The following is a 25755-nucleotide window of genomic DNA, read 5'->3' on the forward strand; positions in this document are numbered from 1 at the left end:
GATTTGTGCTGGGAACAAGTTTAAAATAATTAATGCACCTCAGGGGTTTGTGGTATATGGCCAATATACCACAGTTGAGGGCTGCTTCCAGGCACTCCGCTTAGCATTTACACAGGCAGCCCAATAGGATCAGCTCTGATCGGTCAACAGACTGACTAGTAGAAAAAAATATCAGAATTAGACTGCCTGTGTAAATGCAGGCTAAAATCAAATTGATGCATCTCAGGTAATCCAAGCAAAATGTTTTTTTCCCAACCTGGCAAAACAAGATGAGTACTGTTTGAATCTAGTGTAGGACGTATCTGTGTTTAACATACAGATATTTATCCAGAAAAAAAACAGTTTAGCAGAGGTGGCTGCAGGACAACCCCTGGAGACAGATTTCTCTCGTCAATGACCAGTATTGCACAAGGGAAATATTTAAGAACTTTTATTAGAAATGAAGAGGGCTCTGCTTATTTTACATAAAGATACAATGGCTTTGCTCGGGAATCGTAATACCTTCATCTAGGAATCCCTAGATCAACTTCGATTTTAAGAAGTACATTTTTTCACAATGAAATCAAGTCAAACAAACATTTTAAAATGTTCTGAATGCTTCCATTCTCTTCTATGGGGTTCAATTCAGACTAATGCTGAAACTCACTGGTTCAGTATATACACTGTGTGCTAACATTTCTACCAACTTGACAGAAAAATAAAGGTTTTAATATACTGGTACAAAGAAGAGGTTAAAAATAATAAATCATTCTTTACAGTTTGTGTAAAATGTATTTTTCAAATACATGGTTATGTACAAAATAAACAAATCATAGGAAACCCCTGGGCTTAACATACATGCTTCTTATGCAACTTTTAATTGGTCAGAACTCATGTTGAAAATAAAATACAAGTACCAAGAAACAAAGTGAAGGCCACCAAATGATGGTGTTCCCAAAAAAACATCTAGGGAAAAACAAACATTAAGGGAAAGTAGTGGGCCCTATTGAAAATGGGGGAAACATACACTGAGTGTACAAAACATTAGGAACACCTGCTCTTTCCAGGTGAGTCCAGATGAACGCTATGATCCCTTATTGAGATCACTTCAAGGGAAGGAGACAGGTTTTTAAATAAGGATTTTTAAGCCTTAAAAATAGAGACATGGATTGTGTATGTGTGCCATTCAGAGGGTGAATGGGCAAGACAGAAAGAGTTAAGTGCCTTTGAATGGGGTATGGTAGTGTGTGTCAAGAACTGCAACGCTGCTGGGTTTTTCACGCTCAACAGTTTCCCGGGCAAAAGGGGGTGCAACTCAACATTAGGAAGGTGTTCCTAATGTTTTGTACACAGTGTATATACTGCATAGTAGCTCCCCAATTGAAACACAGTCAAAGCCTGCTTTTAGATGAGCACATTACATTATTTCGATATACTTTCCCATTGTCCAAACTGTGGAAGGTTCATGTATCTATATTGTAAAAAATACAAAAGTCTCCACTAACAGAATAAATATATTTAACAAAGCAAACCATGACTTTATTTTACACTTTCAGTTCGAGAAATCTTTCATTAAATAACGTTACTGCTGTGATATATAGTTTTGAAATTTTCCATACTAAAATAAAAACTCTGCAATTACATATAAAACGGCAAAATACACTCGCAAAGGAAATTAGTCCACTGAAATCATTCTCTTGTTCCACTGTAAACCTTTTTCTTATTTTTTATTTTTTTTTTAAATTACTTTTCTTAAAAATAACAAAAAAATAGTTTGCATAATTCATCTGTGCTGACACTCCAATAGTGGAAGACAACAGCTGCAGTTTTCAGTAAACTACATTCCCTTTCACAATTGAATTTCACACTTTTCCAAAATAGGGCACTCTGCTGTAACACTAGTACTTTGGCAGTTCTGATGGTGCAAGCGAACATAATTTACCTTCTTGCAAACCATGTCCAGCTGGTTAAGTGACCATTATTAACATAGGTAGGAACCCTTTACATTGTAGGTTACATACATTGCATTTGTCTGGTTCTGTCTGGGACATTATTGATTCATTACTGCATCCAGATTGGTCCCGTTTGGGGAACCAGAGGAGGTTATATGTTTCTGTGGTTCTGACAAAGCGGGAGGAGAAAAGTGCCATGGACTGTTCAAGGATGGAGTCTGACGGGGTATGTCGGGTTTGTAGTTTCCTTTACATTCAACTCACATGGAATCCATTTCCTGACGACTGCTATAGGTGGACTAAAATGACTACGAGGCAGGAAAGTGGTGGACGGGATACGGTAGAAAGGATAAGGGGTGAAAGGAGACCGAGGGGGGCAGTCGAGTGCTTTAGGCCGCTTGCTCCTATGTGTCAGTACGTGAGTGCCACCCCTATGCCATATATAGTAGACTACTTTTGATCAGGGTCTCTGGTCAAAATATATTCTCTATATAGGGAATAGGGTGCCATTTTAGATGTACCCTGTGTCTCCAGGGAGGCAGCGGGATGCTGGGCTGGCAGGCAGAGATGGGCAAGGTGATCGCCATGGGGGAGGAGGCGTGTCATCACCTACACTCGACAGCCACAGTGTTCTGAGTGGGCGAGGCAGAGGAGGGGCTCATCCCAGTGTCTGACGAGCCGGACGACGTTGACGCTGTGGTGTGGGACACTGGGAAGGAGGAGAGACCAGGTTAGACAGCTGTATCAGTCTTTCATACTCTACAAATTATTGTGGTGAGCAAAGAGACCATGGAAACAAAGCAAAACATTACAATGAAAGCTATAGACAGTACTAGGAGAGGGAGACAAGGGTCGACAGCTGTATGTGTGCCAAAAACACTAAGGAAATATTCCAAGTAAAGCATTACAATACAAAGCTATTCAAGCAGTTTGCTCTGGAACATGACTAAGGACTAGAAGAACATTGAGTCTTCAGCGAAATCAGAGTTGACAGGAGGAACGGAGGAAAAGCCATATTACCTTCTCTTTCCTTCTTCTTTAACCTCTTCCGCCTCCTGTCTATGGAGGCCACTTCAGACTTGAGTGACATGTAATACTTCCTTATATCCTGTAGTTTGTCTTGTAAGAAGGATATCCTCTCAGCACTTGTCATGCTGTCCAGTTCATCTGCTCAGAGACGCACAAAAGTTCTTATTGTAAAAGGTCAGAACAAATAAAAACACACTTTGACCATTCAGCTATAACGCTATGCATGCTTTCAAAACCAATTCATTTAGAACACTGAATACAATATTGCATTTAAGAATATTCACAAAATTAAGGCTAAAATCCAAACTCCTAGGGCCAGTTTCCCAGACACAGATTAAGCCTAGTCATAAATAGTTTTTTTAGTCCAGCACTAGGCTTAGTCTGTCTGGGAAACCGGCCCCTGTTGTTATTCCTCATCCTTAACACCTGAGATAAGGGATAAGTGGTTAGTTCTACTTACTGAGCTGGAAGGTCCACTTGTAAGTGCGAGGGGAGGGGAAGGAGGACTGCTTGTCTTTGTGCTTGTATTTCTCTAGCTCCTTACTGTTGGGAGAGAGCAGCTTCTGGCTTCCTTTAGACCTGGAGTGTTGCACTGGAGTCATCTTACTAGAGGTGTCCATGACAGCCAGGTCCTCACTGTCACTGCTGTGCCCTGTGGTCACACACATTTTAAATACTTTATTTGAAGCCACAAATCACATTACTGCCAAGAAGGATTCAAACATTTACACGTTTTTTGGGGGGTGAGTTGACAGCCTGCCATTAATGGAATTGAACAATGAAACGTACCTGCTCCGTTCTTATCAATTTTGGATGTTGTGCTTGGCCGTTTCTGGTTTCGCTTCTGCTTCTTTGCAGAAGAACTCATATGGCAGTCCATCAACCTTTTCTGACCTGATCGTGAAAGGGAGAATATTGAGAATATATATTTCAGAGGGCCAAATCACTGTGCATTTCTCACAAAATGCCCATTAACAGGTCTATCATAATCAAGGTTGTTTTTTGTTTTGTTTTTTACAAATACCTAAACACAACAATGCTGTAACGTTAGGAGATACGCATTCATCAAATTATTTGCCACAGATATAAAGCACGCCGCAAGTCATCGTCACCATGTTGGAAAAATGGCAGAGTTGTGAGTTGTTGTGACAGCAGCGAACAGCCTGCTCTGCCCCAAGTCAGTACAGTACCGAGTCTACTGCTGCCTGGCTGTGCTTTGGAAGCATGCTGAAGTATGGACTGACTGCTGGGAGTATGTCTACAACTTCATCAGCAAGCTGTCAAACTATCATAAATACACACCGTTTGTCAGTATAGTGACCAACAGCCATAGTTATCTAGCTAAAATTCCATCCCTGTGTCAGTGAAGCTAACAAGCAGAAGTCAGGTTATAACCTAAATCAGCTGATGAAATCACTGGCGACCGATATAAATTGCACATTTTGGGCAGGAATAGGAGATGTCATTTTGTTTTTTATAACTTTCTCACTGTCTATCAGTATATGCGTCTGTCTGCCCCAGTTTCACAGCGGGTGAGTCATGCACAAGACAGGTCGAAGGACACAATGCTCGCAAATAGATCTTTGGGATATTGGTAAGTTTGGACGTTGAGTGCGCATCGTCTCAATGCTCATTGCAGACTCGAGTGGTCGCTATCAAACAACAGTAAGTGGCCACTCGATAAGAGGGCTTAGGAGTCAAGTGTTGGGTTTGAGATTCAGCCTATGACTGCGGTAGATAGAACTTCATTGTGACCATACGAAATAGGACACTATTCTTCATTCTGAAATTATGATTGAAATCGTTTTAACAAAAAAAAATTATGGCAATTTCAATGTTAAGAAAAATGTGCCCTTTGTCACGTCCCTAAGATAGCCTATTCTATGCCATTGTATTTGTCTTTGTATGACCCACCTCTGTCCTTGGTGTCCCTCTCCTGTAGTGACATGCTGGAGTTGCTGGAGCTGGTGCTAGCTTCAAAGCAGTTTGAGTTGGCCGACTCGTTATCACCAAGCCCCTCCTGAGACTCCCCGGCTACACTGTCCACCTCGATGGGGACGTCGCTCTCACTCTTGGTGCTGTGGGACTCATCAGGGCTGGGGGCAGAGGTGGGGGAGCAGAGTGGAGGAGCAACGCCCCCCGAGGACAGAGGAGGGTTGTTGTGGGTCTGGTGGGAGGAGGCATTGGACGGAGGGGGAGCATGGACCTTCCCTTGACTCATCATCATTAGGAGGTCTTCTGCTAAGGTCTTGTCCTTCTCATCCAGGTCGTCCAGATCCACCTCGTGACAGACCAGCGCCTCAGGGCCGATCTGGGGCATCACCTCCTCCTCGACCCCAGAGGCTAGCTGCTCCAACCTGGGTCGACCTCCTGCTACACCTCCCTCTCCTAGACCTTGACACTGCACCTCCGGAGTGAGGGCAGGCATCTCTGTTTTAGCCTCGGGCTCTGTTTTACCCATTGCTGGCGTCAGGCGCTCCTCGCCTCTCTGTCCCCCTGCCTCCAGCCTCCACTCTGGGGAGTCAGCGGGCCGCCTGGCGGGCGAGTCAGCGGGCCGCCTGGCTGGCGAGTCCATCTTGGTCGTCTCTTCCCTCCTGTCCAGACGCACCTTCTTGTCCGGCGTCCTCTGCTCAGTGGCTTTACGCTTGGCCACACCTCGCTCCTCCCTGCAGATCTCCTCCTCCGTGGCCGAGTCTGTGTCCGAGTCCATGGTGGGAAGGTCGGGGATGCTAGGAATGTGCTCAGCAGGGAGACAATGAAGGACCACCATGGGCTCATCCTGCCTGTTCAGGGGGCGCGGGCAGGGAGATGACTCGGTCTCAGTGTAGTTGGGAGTGGTGGTGGTGATGATGGTGGTGGTTTTGGTGGGTGTTTCAGAGCCAGTGTCATTGTTGGTGTTCCTCTCTGGCTCGCGAACGTTACATCTACGTGCTGCTTTAGACCTGGGGGATTTCGGGGTAGGGGGGTCCCCCTCCTTGGTTCTGTCGGGTTCAGGGGTCATGGGGGGCACCTGGGGCTGCTCCTCAGCTTTCTCCGGCTCCCTCTCAGGGAGCGTGTCCTCCTGCTGCTCCTTCTCTTGAGGGCTGCTGGGGGGCTGGTCTTGGGCTGTGACCTGGGCTGCAGCGGCGGCCGCTGCCTCTGCTCTTCCTCTCTCCACCCTCCGGTCCTCCTCCTCCTCCTGCTTACGGGCCGTGGCGGGGTCTGTCCTCTCCGCCCACGCAGGCTTCTTCTCAGGAGAATCCTCTGACTCACTGTCCTCTGACGAGTTCCCCGATTCTTCTACCAGAAGTAGAGAGGGGGGACATCAAGGGTTAGCTTGCATCCAAAAGTCCAGGCTTCAATCCTTAAAATAACAATTACTTCCCAAACACCAAGGGGCAGTTTCCCCATACAGATTAATTCTAGTCCTGGACTCAAAATCAATCTCCACTGAAAGGGATTCATAGTCCAGGACTAAGTTTAAATCGGTGTCTGGTAAAACCAGCCTTCCATGGCCAGAAACACCCTCTAATCATTCTTAGATGTGGACTATCATAGTTATCCTAATTAAACTAGTGACTATACTGCATCTAGAGGTATGTTGACCTACCATTCGAGGTAGAATCCCTGTCCGAGTCATACATCCCAGAGGTTCTTCTTGTGCGTCGGCGAGGGGTACCTGTTTACACAGACAGACAAATCAAATCAAGAGCTGTCACGATTCACTATTCTACATGACAGACAACGATATCAGTTCTATATAATAATACATTTCGGTCTGAACATTGTATAAGATTACAGCCTGCTGAACGAGCCCCACGGTCTTACCCTCTCCATAATACTGATGATCGATGAGGAGGAGATGGGAGAAAAGGAAGCCAGGGTTCAAGATGCACCCATGGTGTCATGTTACATGCTGGTACCTAAGTACAGGTGTCGGGTCTCTTACCCTCTCCGTTGGGCAGGGCTGATACATCAGATTTGCTCTTGCTGCTGGAGCGCCCCTCACTGCTGGGGGTCTTGGAGACGCTGCGGTTGGCGCTGGCGGGGGTGGTTCTAAGAAGAGGGCGACCTCGCTTCAAGCCACACAGCTTCCCCTGCTTGTCGTCCTCCTTCTCGCATTCCTCTTTATTCTTCACTTTCTTTTTCTGTTTCTTTTTTGTTCCGCCCTTGTCGACAGGCCAGATTATCCGGTCTGCTTTGACCCACTCATCATACCTAGAGGGGAAATTAAGCCATTAACCCTATAGCTAGACCCACTCATTCATCTCTCAGATTATACACATACAATAAACATACTTGCACTAAGTAGCAAAATATTACATTGAAAGTCAAAGTCACTTCAAAAACAGATAAAGGTGGAAAAGTAATACTGAAAATACTGCCGTGATCAAAACAGCGAATCATAAAATCCCTATCATCTCTTTCAGGTGGGTGAGAATGGAAGCATGTGTCTGTGGGTTACCTGACGTTCCAGCCGTAGTAGTGAACCAGGTAGAGGACATCTCCTCCATCATCGTTCTCTGCCTTCTTGATGTTTGCCTCGTAGATCTTTTGGGTCTTCCCTCGACCGTACTTTACCTTCACCTTAGTCCCTGTTACTGAGTCTTCAGAGTCTTCGTCCTCACCCCTGTCCACAGAAAAAAACGGTTAAAGGCTGTCCCCGAGAGCCTTCAAATCTTACGGTGCACATTCACAAAAATAAAGCTAGCTAACATCCAAAAGCAGGTTATTAAACACTGCCAATACTGTGGTGTATTCACTAGGAACCAAACTGGGAGGGATTAAACTGAACTTTTGTAACTTTGTTGCAAAAGGTTTTCAGCTGCATAACGTTCTGCTACAGTTTTCTACAACGTGCATTAATGAATGCACACCTGCTTCAAACTTTGTTCAACATAAATGGAGCAGCTGAGCTGACCTCTGTCCACAAAGATGCAAAATCCCAGGGTTCTGATGAAAAGGAGTAGAACACATTGCTTTACCCTGATAGTGCAACTAAGTAGCTTGGCGTATGCAGATATTGCTCCGCCATTTCCTGGTTGCTAAAACTCTTAGTTCACCTAATTTCAGTTTGTGACAAAATAAGCTAGTATATTGTAGAGCAGGTATTCCCAAACTGGGGTACGTATGCAAAATAAAAATGTGATTCACGTTTTTTTATTTTTTTAAATACAATTTTTCCCCCCTTCACATTTTCAAACAGTCCATTTATATTTTCCAATGGGGCTATACATTTGGGTGAGTTTTGTTTTCTCCCCCCCTCGCCCGAGTAGCCTCGTTTCACTGCCAAAAACAGCTAAACAACAACACAATATCAAATAAAAGGTAGCCTAGTGAAATAATTAACATCCAATCACATTAACCGTTACTCTCTCATGGGAATTCCGCTAACGTTCCGTATGTAGCTAAACGTAGCTGCTGCTCATGTTGGTATCTGTACATATTGCGCAAAAGCCATGACAGGGGAGTGGTAACGCACGTGCAAGCAGTTGCTCCCGACGCTACTTGGGTACACTGCAGCATCCACCGAGAGGCTCTTGCTGCCAAGGGAATGCCTGACAGCTTGAAAGACATTTTGGACACTACAGTGAAAATGGTTAACTTTGTTAAAGCAAGGCCCCTGAACTCTCGTGTATTTTCTGCACTATGCAATGATATGGGCAGCGACCATGTAAAGCTTTTACAACACACAGAAGTGCACTGGTTATCAAGGGGCAAAGTATTGACATGTTTTTTTATTTTTATTGAGAGACAAGCTTAAAGTTCTTTACCGACCATAATTTTCACTTGTCTGACCACTTGCACGATGACGAGTTTCTCACATGACTGGCGTATCTGAGTGATGTTTTTTCCCCTCGCCCTGAATGATCTGAATTTAGGATTACAGGGACTCTCCAACTATATTCAATGTGCGGGACAAAATTGAGGCTATGCTTTAAGAAGTTCGAGCTCTTCTCGGTCTGCATTAACAAGGACAACACACAGATCTTTCCATCATTGTAGGATTTTTTGTGTGCAAATGAAATCTAGTTTACAGACCATGTCAAATGTGAAATAGCGATGCACCTGAGTGAGTTGGGTGCGCAATTACGCAGGTACTTTCCCAAAACGGACGACACAAACTGGATTCGTTATCCCTTTCATGCCCTGCCTCCAGCCCACTTACCAATATCTGAACAAGAGAGCCTCATCAAAATTGCAACAAGCGGTTCTGTGAAAATTTAATTTAATCCGAAGCTACTGACAGATTTCCGGATTGGGCTGCGCTCAGAGTATCCTGCCTTGGCAAATCGCACTGTTAAGACACTGATGCCCTTTGCAACCACGTACCTATGTGAGTGTGGATTCTCGGCCCTCACTAGCATGAAAACTAAATACAGGCATAGACTGTGTGGGAAATTATTTAAGAGACTCTCCAATACAACCAAACATTGCAGAGTTATGTGCATACTTTCAAGCACACCATTCTCATTAACCTGTGGTGAGTTATTCACAATTTGATGAACAAATAAGGTTTAATATGTAAGATGGTTAACTTCTTATGGCTGCAGGGGCAGTATTGAGTAGCTTGGATGAAAGGTGCAGAGTAAACGGCCTGCTCCTCAGTCATAGTTGCTAATATATGCATATTATTATTAGTATTGGATAGAAAACACTCTGAAGTTTAAAACTGTTTGAATTATGTCTGTGAGTATAACAGAACTCATATGGCAAGAAAAAACCTGAGAAAAAATCCAAACAGGAAGTGGAAATTCTGAGGCTGGTAGATTTTCAACCAAGCTCCCATTGAAATCACAGTGAGATATGGATGAGTTTTCACTTCCTACGGCTTCCACTAGATGTCAACAGTCTGTAGAACGTTGTCTGATGACTACTGTGAAGGGGGGCCGGATGAGAGGAGAATTAGTCAGGTCTACCATGAGGTGACCATTCTTTGACCATGCGCGTTCACATGAGGGAGCTCCGTTCCATCGCTCATCTGAAGTCAATGTAATTCTCCGGTTGGAACGTTATTCAAGATGTTAAAAACATTCTAAAGATTGATTCAATACATCATTTGACATGTTTCTACGGACTGTTACGGAACTTTTGGACATTTCATCAGGTTTTAGTGAACGCGCTTCCCTGACATTGGATTTGTATACCAAACATGCGACAAAAATAGCTATTTGGACATAAATGATGGACATAAACGAAAATTTCTTGTGGAAGTGGGAGTCCTGGGAGTGCATTCCGACAAAGATCAGCAAAGTGAAGATTTATAATGCTTTTTATGAGTTTTGTTGACTGCACAATTTGGGCGGGTAACTGTATGGCTTGCTTTTGTGGCTGAACCCTGTTTTCAGATTATTGAATATTGTGTTTTGCCGTAAAGCTTTTTGAAATCTGGCACAGCGGTTGCATTAAGAACAAGTGTATCTTTAATTCTATGTAAAACATGTATCTTTCATCAAAGTTTATGATGAGTATTTCTGTTATTTGACGTGGCTCTCTGCAATTTTTCTGGATGTTTTGGAGGCATTTCTGAACATGGCGCCAATGTAAACTGAGGTTTTTTGATATAAATATGAACTTAATCGAACAAGACATATGTATTGTGTAATATGAAGTCCTATGAGTGTCATCTGATGAAGATCATCAAAGGTTAGTGATTCATTTTATCTCTATTTGTGCTTTTTGTGACTCCTCTCTTTGGCTGGAAAAATGGCAGAATTTTTCTTTGAGTTGGTGGTGACCTAACATAATCGTTTGTGGTGCTTTCGCTGAAAAGCCTATTTGAAAATCGGACACTTTGGTGGGATTAACAACAAGAATACCTTTAAAATGGTATAAGACACATGTATGTTTGAGGAATTTTAATTATGAGATTTCTGTTTGAATTTGGCTCCCTGCACTTTCACTGGCCGTTGTCATATTGATCCCGTTACCGGGATTGCAGCCATAAGAAGCCTGTTCACTGGACGTGCTACCTTGTCCCGGACCTGCTGTTTTTGACTCTCTCTCTACCGTACCTGCCTACCTAACTCTGAATGATCGGCTATGAAAAGCCAACTGACATTTACTCCTGAGGTGCTGACCAGTTGCACCCTCTATAACCACTGTGATTATTATTATCTGACCCTGCTGGTCATCTAAGAACGTTTGAACATCTTGGCCATGTTCTGTTATAATCTCCACCCGGCAGCCAGAAGAGGACTGGCCCCCCTCAGAGCCTGGTTCCTCTCTACGTTTCCTCCTAGGTTCTGGCCTTTCTAGGGAGTTTTTCCTAGCCACCGTGCTTCTACATCTGCATTGCTTGCTGTTTGGGGTTTTAGGCTGGGTTTCTGTACAGCACTTTGTGACATTGGCTGATGTAAGGGCATTATAAATAAATTTGATTGATTGATGAAGCATAGAAATAGCACACATAGAACAGGTCTACCGCTTCTTAGACTTGCTTTCAAGTAGAATGATAGACATGTGAGTTATAGATCTATGTGAAATTGGTCAGGTCCCCCAAAAAGTTACATTGCCACTTTAAGGGATTTCTACAGACCCCCTTTCCGTGATCTAACAAAAGAGTCCTAAAAAATACCTTTGGGCTCACTGTAGAGCCATCCGAACAAGGCCCTTAAACTCAGCGACGAAGCTCTTCATTCAGTACTTCAAGCACTACTCCAATTTCACATGATAGAAATGGGTCGTATTCATTAGTTCACACCGTAGCAAACCGTTTTACAACGAAAATGTGAGTTTCTTATTGGACAAATTCAGATAATCGCTCCACCTTTCGGTCAGTTTGCTTCCTAGTAAATATGACCATTAGCTCTGCACGTTACAGCAACAACAAAAATATCTGCAGCAATGCCATCCAATAGGAAACCAACCCTGAAACATGACATCACAAGACTTCAGCAAGTATGCGAAACCACACTTCGATTGTAATCACATTCCTCCTGTTTGTGTGTTACACAATTCATGACATTCTAGTCAGTTCAATGGCCACACATCCTGACAAGTACAAAATAGAGGAACTTGAGAAGATTAACATTTGGCAGCTAATAGACTTGATGCCCTGAGGTGACATTCAATTATTACATCATCTTGAACATTCCATGAATTCGATCACCATTTATTTTACACTGATAGTTCATTAACATTCAACTGTACCTTTCTCCGACTCTCCTCTCGCTGTCTTCCTCATCCTCCAACTCCTCCTCCTCGTCCTCAGACTCTTTATCGGACTCCTCCAGGCGTCGGCTACGTCTGTTCCCCGGGGTGTCCCCTCCATCTGACCTGCTGCCGTCTCTCGGACCTCCAGTCTCCTCTCCGCTGGTCTCCCCCACACCACTCTGCTCCTCCTTCTCTTTGATCTTCTCCAGCTTTGAGGGCTCCTTCACCTCAGCTTTGACCGGGGTCACAGTGCACCGTCTCCTCCCCTGAGATAAAGAAGAAAGTAAAGTGATTAGTGTCTGTGGAGGAGGAACCCTAGGCTGCCTGCAGCAAAACTACCTACAGCTCCGTCTCAAATGTATTTCCTCGCATCCTCCCCCGGCTCCTTCTCAAAACGCATTGAAAGAAGATCCGAGGGAAGGAACAGTAGAAAGCCATCTCAATGAAAGAGAACCTACCCTGGTCACACTGACTGACCATGAAACTGAACAGGATTTCAATCTAACAGAGTCCAAAATTGAATCATCTTCAGTGTCATGTACAAATTACGACAAAAAAACAAAATACAACTCTTACTAACCCTAGGAGAGGAGACATCTTTGTCGCTCTCGCTCCCCGACTCTGCCTCCTCCTGGGCAGGCTTGTCCTCCATGGCCGCAGCAGACTCAGTTTTGACGGATGGTGTTGGGCCCTGGCACTCCTTCACCTCAGGGATCTGGGCAGCCTTCTCTTCTGTCTGGGACTGGGAAGCTGGCAGATCCTCGCTGTGGTGGATGGTCCTGAAGACGATGCAGGCTGAGCGACAGTACTCCTCGAAGCCATACAGGTACCTACACACACAATGTATTAGCACTCCCTCAAGCACAGTAGACATCACTCACAACACTTAGAAACAATCTTGGTGCATAAAAACACAAATCAATGAAATCTATTTATAAAGCCTTTTTTACAGCAACATATTTCACAAGTGCTTTACAGTAATCTGGCCTAAAATACAGTTTGAAGCACAGAAAATGACTCAACAGCTTCAAAAGAAACAAACGCTCTTTACCAGATGGTTCTAAGTCTGAATGAAGTGATCAAACACCTACTTTCTATAGGCAGTCTTCACATTGTAGGATGCAGCAGAGTTTAGGACGGGAATGCCAAGGTCTATGTAGATTTGTTTCCACACAGATCCACTTTCAATCTGCAAAAAAACACCATCACAATAACCATTCATGTAGGCTACGCTATATCAAGAATATATTCAACAAAAGAAACAGAGGTACTGAGACAAAACGCTACCAACATCACTTGATCGAGCGAGTCCAAATTGTTAAGTCGTTTTTGCAGGCCTGTTTTCTTTGCCCTCATAGCAGCCGATGTGCAAAACACCAGCCAGACAGACACCCCTTGATAGTCCACTAAAAAGCTACACGCTGCAATTTTGCTTACAGAGGTGCAGGAGAGTCAAGGCAAAGCTGGAGAGAACAGGTTGTTCACATTAGACGAGACCAGACAGTCTGCCTGCCGCTGCAGTGAAGAGGACTCAGAAGAGGGAGGGAGAGCAAGCTGTAGAGATGATGCACTCACTTTGTCACAGCCCCCCTGGTGGTAGACTAGCCTGAAGAGCTTGAAGAGGTTCAGATCCTTGTAGCCGAGCACAGGAGGCTTGTTAATTGGCGTCCCTGAAGAGGAAAGGATGAGAAGAGCAGAGTGACGTTACACAGAGGAAAAGTAGCCCATTTTTGGGCATTGAAAAATCACAGGAGGATCCTTTTTATTTCATGGGTTGTCATTGAATGAGTGATTAGAATGTATTGTGTTACAAAGACCTACAGTGAAATCAAATGAAAGATGGATGGGGAATTCAGAGCCAGGCCAGGTAGTGTGTGCGTGCAGTAAAAGTCATATGAAAGATCGCCAATTATTTCCCATTCTTCTACCTGACGTGTGCACTTATTCACTCTCTCAAGGATGTAAAAGCACTGGATTGGTGTGGAGTGTCCACCATATTTCTTACATCAATCCAATGGTTTCAAACTCTTGTGGGTTAGTAAGTGAGGTAATGCACAATTCAGGGCTGCATCCCAAAATGGGATATATATTCCCTATATAGTCCCTGGTCAAAAGTAGGGCACTATATAGGGAATAGGATGCCATTTGGGACGTAGACAGGCTGGAAGATAAATGGGACAGGGCTGAAGGCTCACCTCGATCCTCCATGAACTTATACAGCTGCTGCAGGAAGTGATCCCTCTCCTCTGGGTCTGCCTCATCCTCAGGCTGCAGGAAACATACACCTTGGTTATATAGGCAAATTAGACATGAACCGACAATTATCCTTCATTGAGTGTGCTGCTAATTTGACACGGTCTCGACAAACACACTTGAGTCAAAATATCAATGCAACTAACCTGGTAAAAAGGTTACTTTAAAAAAAATTATGATAAAGACAAAAACCATCGTCTCTACTGACTAGTCCAGCAGAGTACACAAGGTGACATGCAAGCCATCAGTCTTGACATAACTAATACATTCCCGTAGCGGTAGCAATGCTACTAGAGCAGAGGAAGATTTAATGTATGCCAAGGCCAGTAGTCAGTCAGGTGCTGAGATTATTTTGAGCTCATGCTTTGCCTCTTAAGTCGTTGCACATTCTGTTACTTGTCAAGCCAAGTCACTTGGGCAAAACAACTTAGTGTAGGTTAAATTCAAGGACAGATTTAATGGTTAAATATATTTAACACTCACTCACTTAAATGGGTAATCCGATAGCCAAGAGAAACATGTCATCATAACTTCCGATGAGTTTGCGAAACCATTCTCAGAGAATCATATTGTACGGTGTGTTACCTATTCACAGCATCCAGGGCCATAGATATGCCTTCAGAAAGTATTCACACCCCTGGACTCTCCACATTTTGTTACGTTACAGACTTAATCTTAAATGGAAAAAAAAATATTCAAAAGTCCTAAGAAATCTACACACAATACCCCTTAATTACAAAGGGAAAACAGGTTTTTCGAAATTTTTGCAAAAACCAAGCCATGAGGTCGAAGGAATTGTCCGTAGAGCACCGAGACAGGATTGTGTCGGGGCTCAGATCTAGGGATGGGTACCAAAATATTTCTGCAGCATTGAAGGTTCCCGAAAACACAGTGGCCTCCATCATTCGTAAATGGAAGAAGTTTGGAACCACCAAGACTCTTCCTAGAGCTGGTCGCCCCGCCAAACTGAGCAATTGTGGGAGAAGAGCCTTGGTCGGTATGTGACCAAGAACCCGATGGTCACTGACAGAGCTCCAGAGTTTGTCTGTGGAGATCCTTCCAGAAGGACAACCATCTCTGCAGCACTCCACCAATCAGGCCTTTATGTTGGAGTCGCCAGACGGAATCCACTCCTCAGTATAAGGCACATGACAGCCCATTTGGAGTTTGCCAAAAGGTACCCAAGGAATCTGACCATGAGAAACAAGATTCTCTGGTCTGAATGCCAAGCGTCACATCTGGAGGTAACCTGGCACCATCCCTATGGTGAAGCATGGTGGTGTCAGCATCATGCTGTGGGGATGGTTTTCAGTGGCAGGGACTTGGAGACTAGTCAGGATCGAGGCAAAGATGAACGGAGCAAAGTACAAAGAGATCCTTGATGAAAACCTGCTCCAGAGTGCTCAGGACATCAGACTGGGCCAAAGGTTCACCTTCCAACAGGACAACGACCCTGCGCACACAGCCAAGACAATGCAGGAGTGGTTTCAGGACAAGTCTCTGAATGTCCTTGAGTGGCCCAGGCAGAGCCCGGACTTGAACCCGACCGAACATCTCTGGAGAGACCTGAAAATAGCTGTGCAGCGACACTCCCCATCCAACCTTACAGAGCTTGAGACGATCTGCAGAGAAGAATGGGAGGAACTCCCCAAATACAGATGTGCCAAGCTTGTAGCGTCATACCCAAGAAGACTCGAGGCTGTAATCGCTGACAAAGGTGCTTCAACAAAGTACTGAGTAAAGGGTCTGAATACTTATGTAAATGTGATATTTTCGTTTTTTTAATTTCTAAAAAACGTTTTTTACCGTGTCATTATGGGGTATTGTGTGTAGATTGATGAGGGAAAAATTATAATCCATACAAAATGTGGAAAAAGTCAAAAGAGGTCTGAATGCACTGTACAAATATTACTAAACAGATACTGTCACTGTACACTGAAGTCTAAAATGGAGGAACTAGAAAGAAAAATCAACAATGTCCATGCCATTGTAATCTATGTAGGCTGTGATATGTAATGTGTGAATTATACCTTGACTGCCAAGTGCCCCAGACACAAGCAAATACACAGTGAAGTGAACCAATTTCACTCATGAGAAGCAAAGCCTTTATGACAAGCAGCAGAGGTAGAAAGAACTCGAGTCAGGAGCCTCCACTGGCCCTCAGCCAATCCCCACAGCCCCTCTCTAAAACGATAGGAAGTAGCTGCCAGTTGCTATGGGAACAGTGTCTGAAACCACACGAATGGCCATTTGTCCCAAACTCTGGGAGCAGAAAGAACCATTGTTGTTCCGGAGGAAGGGGCTTTCCCACACACTGGGACTAAGTCCCAAATGGCACCCTATTCCCTATGGGCCCTGGTCAAAAATAGTACACTAAGAGGGAATAGGGTGTCATTTGGGACGCAATCAGGGTCTATTGGGAGTCTGGCTCAATCAAGGTGGCTCAGTAGCCACAAGATGTCAGAAAGGGAATGCTATGAATGCATGGTGCCAAGTCAACTTCATTCTCAGAGCAGGTGAGGTCACTACAATAGACAGCTGGGTTTACATTACTGAGAGCCGGCCCTCAGATAAAGCGTATCACGACAAAATTAATATGCAGCAAGGAGAGTGATAACTTCCTTTCTCTCTCCATAAATGAGTAGCTATTCAAGCAGGTTGTAGTGGTCATTGTTAGTAGAGTATAACACAGGTCAGTAAACAGTCAAAACACTGGATAAGCTACTGGCTTGTCAAAACTGATAGCCTTTTTATATTCATAAATGAAGTCCTATGGCCTAATCAGCATCTAAAAGGAAAGTGACTTGACTTGTAGTCTTAAAATAACACGCCAGACTAAAACAGTGTTCTTCTTACCTCATCATTGGCATCTTCCTTCCCCTCCTCCTCCTCCTCCTCCTTCTCCTCCTCCTCCTCCTCATCATCATCATCATCGTCGTCACTCTCCTTTCCTTCTGTGTCCTCCTCGTCACTGCTGGAGGATTCTAAAATCTCACTCATGTCCATCTTCCAACTGTCAGGAACTACCTTGGTCTTGAGGAAATGCACTGCCTCATCCAACCCTGAGAGTAGCCAGAAAAAGGGTACTTTCACACATAGTTCAAATCAGACTTAGATTATGTTACATTGTTGTTGTCGACGTCCCCCCACCCAAATCTGGTCCAGTTGGTTTCACATTGCTAAATGTCCAAACAAAACCCCGAGTTCATGCAAGTCATTTGTTTCTTGGGGGAAAAGTATCAAGTTCAATCCGTCTATGATTACCAAGAAGCATAACTTGTCGCAAACGTCATATTACTTTCGCTTTGGTCTTTCAACAACATTCGGGAGGGAACAGCCACAATAGCCGTTCTAACTGGGATGTGAATAGCCTATATCCCCGGTATAGCCTGGATGCGATCACAAAATGCGCTGCTACTCACAGAATGTTTCAGAGATAAAGTAATGGTACTACGTGCATTTTATCAAATGCACACAGTCAAACAACCAATAATACTCCTTGGGTATTTTCCTGTTTGGTTCGGACTGCGTTCTCACCTGCAGCGAACCGCACCACGGTAAGAATGGAATCGGACTGAGACCACCCTTTTTGAGCGAACCACGGTGAGTTGTTTAGTGCGCATAGTGTTCACACCAGTCCAAACGAACCGAACTAAGGGTGGGAAATGCGCCAGAGTTCGGAAAAACCGCTCCGAACCAATTTGGTGAAAGCCCCCTAAGTAAAGAGTTAGGCCTACAGGTCAATTTCATCTCAATTCAGTTGAAATAAACATACCATTCATTTTTGAACTTACTGGAATTGTAAGTGTTGAGCTCCCTAGGTGAGCCATCCTTACCTTTCCTCGGTGAGAACTCAGGGTTAGAGATGCTGTCCATGTTCACTTCATGGATCTCCTTTCTTGCCACAGTGTGACTGAAAAACAACAAACATCTAAATGTGCATTCAGATTTATTTTTTTTAAGTACCAATTCTAAGAAGACTGCAACAGCAATTTACATTATACATGTGTATTTACATTGCATGGCAGGGCAAACATATACCAAGACATGTTTGTAAATGAACTGGGAATTCTTTAAAACTGTATGATGTAAAAGCAGGATGCACAACGCTTACAATTTGGAGTCTGCAAATGATCTGACTAAACATTGGTCCTTCTTGACTGTCAAGTCATCATTGCAGCTGGGTGATATCACCTAGACAGAACAAATAAAGAACAGTTAGGAACAATCATACAACAAGGGCCAAAGGTCTAGGAGGGTTTTTGACCATTTGCTTTCAGTTTCACAAGGAGTTATTTTTCAGGTGGTTGTATGAACAGAACTAACATCTCCATGACACTTCTCAATTAGCAGGTAGGACAAGTGTAGCTGAATGTGAAAGATTGAAACCTCCCTGATCTGCACAACTCTAACTTGTCAATGGCTGCTAAGATCTAGGGACATTTAATTATACCATACATATTGGGAGCAAGAGAGAAAGTGAAAGAGAACAGGACAGAAAGTGAAAGAGCGCAGAGAAAAAAACACTGTGTGTAACTGGGGCTGTGCAGGTTGTGACTCACCAGGGCCAGGTACCAGGATGTCCGCTCTGTCCCAGTCTGAACACTGGCCACTTTACCCATCAGGTCATCGTTTAGCCTCCTCCTGTCCTCATTGTCACCTTCACTGGAAGACGACTCCTTGTCATCGTCCGCACTGAGGAGTTGAACAACAGGACTCCCCATCAGAACAGAATTGTTACAGGTCAGAAGCTATAGTCCGTCTCCGTCAAAACCTTTAGTCTCAGTCAAAAGCTTCTACAGAGCTTTATAGTAGCTCAACGCTGTATCAATCACAAAGGCCTACATGGGCCTATATATCTTGCTACGTTGTTGTATATAAATGACCATGTCTGAATGTATGCAGGCAGAGCATTTCAAGAAGCATGCTTGCTATAGATTAAAATGATACTGGTAAATGTAAGAGGTAATGCTTGTTAAGTCATAAAACTATCTAAAGCAAAGAACGGTGTGGTTCCCTATAGCCAAAAGTAAAAGAACGGTGTGGTTCCCTATAGCCAAAAGTAAAAGAACGGTGTGGTTCCCTATAGCCAAAAGTAAAAGAACGGTGTGGTTCCCTATAGCCAAAAGTAAAAGAACGGTGTGGTTCCCTATAGCCAAAAGTAAAAGAACGGTGTGGTTCCCTATAGCCAAAAGTAAAAGAACGGTGTGGTTCCCTATAGCCAAAAGTAAAAGAACGGTGTGGTTCCCTATAGCCAAAAGTAAAAGAACGGTGTGGTTCCCTATAGCCAAAAGTAAAAGAACGGTGTGGTTCCCTATAGCCAAAAGTAAAAGAACGGTGTGGTTCCCTATAGCCAAAAGTAAAAGAACGGTGTGGTTCCCTATAGCCAAAAGTAAAAGAACGGTGTGGTTCCCTATAGCCAAAAGTAAAAGAACGGTGTGGTTCCCTATAGCCAAAAGTAAAAGAACGGTGTGGTTCCCTATAGCCAAAAGTAAAAGAACGGTGTGGTTCCCTATAGCCAAAAGTAAAAGAACGGTGTGGTTCCCTATAGCCAAAAGTAAAAGAACGGTGTGGTTCCCTATAGCCAAAAGTAAAAGAACGGTGTGGTTCCCTATAGCCAAAAGTAAAAGAACGGTGTGGTTCCCTATAGCCAAAAGTAAAAGAACGGTGTGGTTCCCTATAGCCAAAAGTAAAAGAACGGTGTGGTTCCCTATAGCCAAAAGTAAAAGAACGGTGTGGTTCCCTATAGCCAAAAGTAAAAGAACGGTGTGGTTCCCTATAGCCAAAAGTAAAAGAACGGTGTGGTTCCCTATAGCCAAAAGTAAAAGAACGGTGTGGTTCCCTATAGCCAAAAGTAAAAGAACGGTGTGGTTCCCTATAGCCAAAAGTAAAAGAACGGTGTGGTTCCCTATAGCCAAAAGTAAAAGAACGGTGTGGTTCCCTATAGCCAAAAGTAAAAGAACGGTGTGGTTCCCTATAGCCAAAAGTAAAAGAACGGTGTGGTTCCCTATAGCCAAAAGTAAAAGAACGGTGTGGTTCCCTATAGCCAAAAGTAAAAGAACGGTGTGGTTCCCTATAGCCAAAAGTAAAAGAACGGTGTGGTTCCCTATAGCCAAAAGTAAAAGAACGGTGTGGTTCCCTATAGCCAAAAGTAAAAGAACGGTGTGGTTCCCTATAGCCAAAAGTAAAAGAACGGTGTGGTTCCCTATAGCCAAAAGTAAAAGAACGGTGTGGTTCCCTATAGCCAAAAGTAAAAGAACGGTCAACTTACTGAGCCTGAGATGACCTCCTCCCTCCGCGGTTTCCCTTCTTCCCGATGACGGGGGTGCCAAAGTGCTCTGGGTTGGTTAGGGGCAGTTGGTCCAACGTCTAGATGTGAGGGAGAGGTGAAAGGAGGGGGCTTAATCAATGTGTTAACGTGTAACATAACGGAGAGGCCAGCAAATCAAATGGCTAAGAAAAGAGTCAGGTCAGAATACTAGTCCCTTTACCTCGCTCTCAGCAAAATGTCTTTCTCCCTTCAGACACAGTGACGTCCTGCGGAGTGTCTTCTCATCCCCATCGTCAAACACTGGAACACATGAAAAAAAGTCACACCAAAATATGAGACTTCCTAAGGACTTTATAAAGACAAATAGTTATTAACCATTAGGCAAGTTGAGAGAAAAAGGGGGAAATGCAACCAACAAAGACAGCTACCCATTAACTGAAGAGCAGGCATTGTATATTAGTTTGGGTGTTGTTGCTGTACTTGCCCACTGTGTACCAACTGGCGTCTGTGAGTTTGTTGATGGTTGCCTCACTGCAGATCCCCTCTGCACTCTTCACCTCCACTGTGGAGCCCACCTGCAAAAGGAAACAAAGGGATGAGACTGAGACACCTCATACATTCTGCTCTTTTACTCCCATTTCAACAAGAACTCAAAACTGCAAAAGTTAAGAGACTTCCCCTAAATAAAGAACAATGTGCCTGAGCAGAGTGAAAGCCTATCACATATGTTCAAACAATGAAAAGGGAACCACACAGGGCTTCGAAAACATCAGGAAAGAAAAACTGAGGCCATTTTGAACCGTCGGGGAACCATTGATGCTTACAGTTGTTACAGGTGATCAGTGTGCTTTGCCAGAGCATTAGTCACATGACCATTAGGCAATATACATAAGCTTTACGTCAACAATACCCAATATATACCAACTGTCCCTCTTCTATATACTCCTGTCACAAGCACAGCACCATTGTTGTATCCGACAGATCAGATCTTAGAATTATGTGATTAACAGATTATTTATTCTGAGAACCAAAAGGACACCGAGGGCCTAACTAATATTTTACTTATCTTCCTGTGACGAGTTTGGCGGTGCCAGTTAGTTCCAACTTACCCTTAACGGTCCTTTCACTTGATCATCTTGAACAACTTGCGAGGTGGTGTCTCCTTTGACCATCACCTAGGGAGAGAGACAAAGAAATAGAATGAATGAGATAAGAAGTTCAGTCAAGGTGAAATAATTCAGTTGTGTAACAGACAAAACTCTTCCCTTCCTGACCTGTCCCCAAGGGACTTTAGATTAACTCCTGTATTCAGGGGCTACACGTGGCAGTGCTGGAAGACAATGATACGGTAGTAGGTTTGTGCTTATAGTATAACCAGGGAATGGGGCCTTCACTTGCAAACTCAGTTTCCTCATTGTTCACATCAGTTATTTATTTAACTAGACAAGTCAGTTTATAACAAATTCTTATTTCAAATGACGGCCTACGTTTAATATGGAGAGAGTTCAATGGGGCTACCTACCATGTCCCATGAAACAATCAGTCAAGGGAAATCTGACCTTGTGACAATTATAATGGAAGTGGCAAAGCAAAGGAGAATAATGGAGAATACAGAAGGTCAGGTCACAATGTTGCTACCTGGTGATTGGTGGGGGATCATCTGGTCTTTAAACAATAACCATCATCAACTAGAAGCAGGTTCACCAGTTCACTAACTCCACATTTTCACAATGGGTTTTGAATACAAAACTTAAATTCCTAGTCCTATCCATAGCTCAAAAACATACAAAACAAGACTTGGCTAATCCAATGTCCAAGCATTATCAGTCCCTATTTAATGTACATTCATGTGTATTACCATATGTTAAAGCCAACAGATTAGGTTAGTAATTGAATACAAACTACCTGCTGCTTAACAGCAGAATATCCAAACATTCCAGTATCGCCTGTGTTTATTGTTGTGTTATGATGTCATGACTAAATTAACTTTTTTTGGAGTGTGTACCTGGTACTATGTAGGCTGTTACAGACTGCCTAATGCTTTATAAAACAAACTGAGGAAAACTGTTCATAGAACAAGTCTCTACTTGAAAGATGCCACTGGCAGACACTAATATCTAGATACGAGAGAAGGGGGGGGGGTTCTTTTGCAGCAAAACTGTCACCCGAAACTGGACAATCAGCTTGTCTATATAAACATATTGTTATAATATGTGGACATCAACATTTGCTGACATAATGGACCATTCCACTTACTACCTTGTTTGATTACAGTGTCATTGTCCCAAATGACACACTACCTATATAATGCACTACTTTTGACCACAACCTTATGGGTTCTGGTCAGAAGTAGTGCACTATAAAAAGGTAATAGGCTGCCATTTGGGTTGGTGCCATTGTTGTGTGGTGCTCTTACCTTAACCTTCACCATCCGTTTAACAGTCTTGATTTTTGCCTCACAGAAGGCACCTCTGTATTTGGCACTGACCTCCGTCCCCACGGTCAGGTAGGCAGGCTCGTTTGCTGCCTGTGAGAAAAACAGACGCGCCATAACATGCATCATTGTCATTACTTCGGAACAAAACAGTTCGGCCACTATTAAATGAAATGTCCATGAAGCATGAACTTCTAACACCCATCATATGCCACATAAACGTGAAGTTGCATTTTTCATCTAAATATATTGTTCAGGAAGAGGTGGTGGTGATGTCTAGACTAAAACGTGAGAACATTTAAATTAATTGTGAAACATTATTTGCCTGACATTCTGACACATTCAAGTTGACATGTTGTTGCCAACCATATACAGTTGACCCTGTCTCTTTGCAAGCTAAGTGAAAGAGGCGTCGGCTTCACTCCTGTTTTCAACTGAGGTTAGTCAAGTGACTTACCTTCATCGTAGAGACTATTTGAGGGAGTCCAGCTCGATTGGTTTTGATTGCTGTAAAACAATATAGTAATGGCAGATTATTAAAGACGTGTCAGAATAGCTATAAACTGGGACAAATTAATAAATATACTAGCTAACAAACTAGCTAGCTACTTAACGCATTCTTTTCAAGCTCGATGCAGCCGCCCCCTCCCTCCAGATGTACAAAAATGTGTAGCTAGCTAGTTTTCACTGTATGCGGATTGTTAAAATAGACCTCAAATAATTAGTCGAAAGCTTGTTAAAAAGAGGACGTTACACATAGACAAGAAGAATAATGCGTGTTTCTTCCCGCTTGCCTCGCAATCTGACTGTGTGTGTCACGTCGCCATCATAGCTCGCCGTGCTGCACCATGTCAGGCTGGGGGTTCATTCCAAACTGCTTGAAATAACGTTACAAAGAACATCTCGGTCTCTAAAATGTGTGCCACACAGTCATCTTAAACAAGGTTGTTTCAGTAAAACAGAAAATATAAAAATATCGTCAGTCTTTGTGAAAATAAGGAAAGACAGAATATTTCTCTCAACTCGTGAGCTAAATTTAGCTACCTAGCTAGCTAACTTCACCATACTAAGGTTAGCTAGCTAAGAACAGTTTATCGATATGGCGATTTAAACAGCCTTGCTAGTCATTGAGTTTGTCAGCTAGCTAGTTCCGGCATAACATTTCAAACGGTGGTTCTCTTTCGGATAAACGAGAAGCAGGTAGTTCACGACGATAAAACAAAAAGTATCAGGACAACAATTATTTATTTATTATACAGTTTCACAAAAGGCGCATACATTTCTTCACTGCAAAAACAAGCCGACTGGTCACTGCCATTCAATTCCTTACGGTCTAATCTTGCAAGACAAAATAAAGAGACATTGAGCTAAGTGTCGTCCGCATTTAACAAAACGGGTGTCACCTTGATCTAAATAGCTTGAACTGTTTGTAATTCATTTTAGAGGAATATTAGCTAATATTTTTTTATACTTACTGCAACGACCCGACTGCTCACCACTTGCTAGAGTTGCAAAGCAATACACGAAGAATAAGCTTGATCCGAAGCTGTGTTTCTCGAAATCAGATTGGCTGCCATGACAGTGGTGGTCAAATCGCAGAAATGTGATTGGTCAACACATGCTTCAAATGCTATAGGACATAACTAATCTCTATTGCTGGTTGGTAGAGATGAAATCGGCTCTTTGAGGGAAAAGTTGCCATTGGTCCTCATATACTTGGCTTTTTTATCCTCCAGAACACCCCACTATGGAAATATGATTGGCTTTACTTATCTAAATCCAAGCCTTTCACTGGTTAGACATATTTTACAATGGACCGCCTATTTTCGACACTGGCTGGAAGCTTCCTTGTCACTCCTAAGGATGGAAATGGACTGTTTGTGAAAACACGTGCCATTTCTACACACTCGTTGGATGGTTCTGGCCGTGACTCGTATTTGAAATAAGGAGTTACTAGCTATGTAGTAGTGTGCTGGGGATAGAATGCGATACGAGTTAAATACACAAGATCGATTTGTTTGTGGTGGAGGGCAATGGCGCGGTGTACATGTTTGTAGGACGTCAGCGGGCAAGTTGGTTTACGTAACCGGAAACATGTGCAGGTAAAAGCGGTCCTCGCTATCTGGCTTTTTTGGGAAGTCCCTACCACATTGAAGTTGACATTTTAACTGGTTAGACTTATGGCACAGAGTTTCTAAACATACTGTATTGTCTTTCGTTATGGTTATGGTATGGACGTCCCAACGATCCCGGATAGCACTGATCAGAAAAGCTAGTGAAGTGATTGCTGTCAAATCTTGTTTACTACTTACCTAATGCCATAGCATGAATTTGTCAGAGACAGCATTGCATGTGTTCTTCATCAAATGTACAGATGAGATGAGCTAAATCAGATTCAAGACACTGTATTATCGTCAGGTCTTCTGCATTTAGTCTCAAGTGTATCCAAGCAGGGACGGAACAACAAGGATGGAATGGAGAGGCATGGTAGCCAGAGGTGGCGGTCTATGGTAAGGTCAATGTGGAGACTACTGCCCTTCTGGAGTCACTGAACTCATGTCATAGTTCAAACATCACACTGTGCACTGAAATAGTCTTTATGTTCTTACACAACTGGCACCACCAGTAGAAGGATCAAGTAGTGATAGTCTTGTAAATAATACCTCAAGGACTAAATACATATACATTGGCAAAAAATAACA

At 43.3% G+C, this 25755-nt stretch overlaps 1 protein-coding gene across 2 annotated transcripts; it reads right to left on the bottom strand.

The window, feature by feature from the left end:
* Positions 1-415: 415 nt before the first annotated feature.
* On the bottom strand, positions 416-24638 carry arid4a (AT-rich interactive domain 4A). Of its 2 annotated transcripts, XM_071365530.1 has the most exons (24): positions 24529-24638; positions 23511-23560; positions 23036-23146; positions 21729-21794; positions 21104-21194; positions 20840-20919; positions 20620-20717; positions 18911-19043; positions 18463-18542; positions 18185-18261; positions 17205-17410; positions 14291-14363; positions 13671-13765; positions 13187-13284; positions 12676-12925; positions 12093-12361; positions 7405-7569; positions 6889-7157; positions 6550-6618; positions 4875-6239; positions 3750-3854; positions 3421-3612; positions 2952-3098; positions 416-2640 (listed from the first exon to the last, which is right to left on the bottom strand). In XM_071365530.1, exons 2-24 carry the CDS (start codon positions 23514-23516, stop codon positions 2537-2539), a joined length of 4149 nt encoding a protein of 1382 aa, XP_071221631.1. In that variant the 5' UTR covers positions 23517-23560; positions 24529-24638; the 3' UTR covers positions 416-2536. The 2 variants fall into 2 exon arrangements, with proteins under 2 accessions (XP_071221631.1, XP_071221632.1); XM_071365531.1 differs by lacking the exons at positions 18185-18261; positions 18463-18542; positions 18911-19043; ... (5 more) ...; positions 23511-23560; positions 24529-24638 and adding an exon at positions 17886-18178.
* Positions 24639-25755: the final 1117 nt, after the last annotated feature.

Source organism: Salvelinus alpinus, chromosome 25 (assembly GCF_045679555.1).
Source record: "Salvelinus alpinus chromosome 25, SLU_Salpinus.1, whole genome shotgun sequence".
In the NCBI taxonomy this organism is placed as follows: Eukaryota; Metazoa; Chordata; class Actinopteri; order Salmoniformes; family Salmonidae; genus Salvelinus; species Salvelinus alpinus.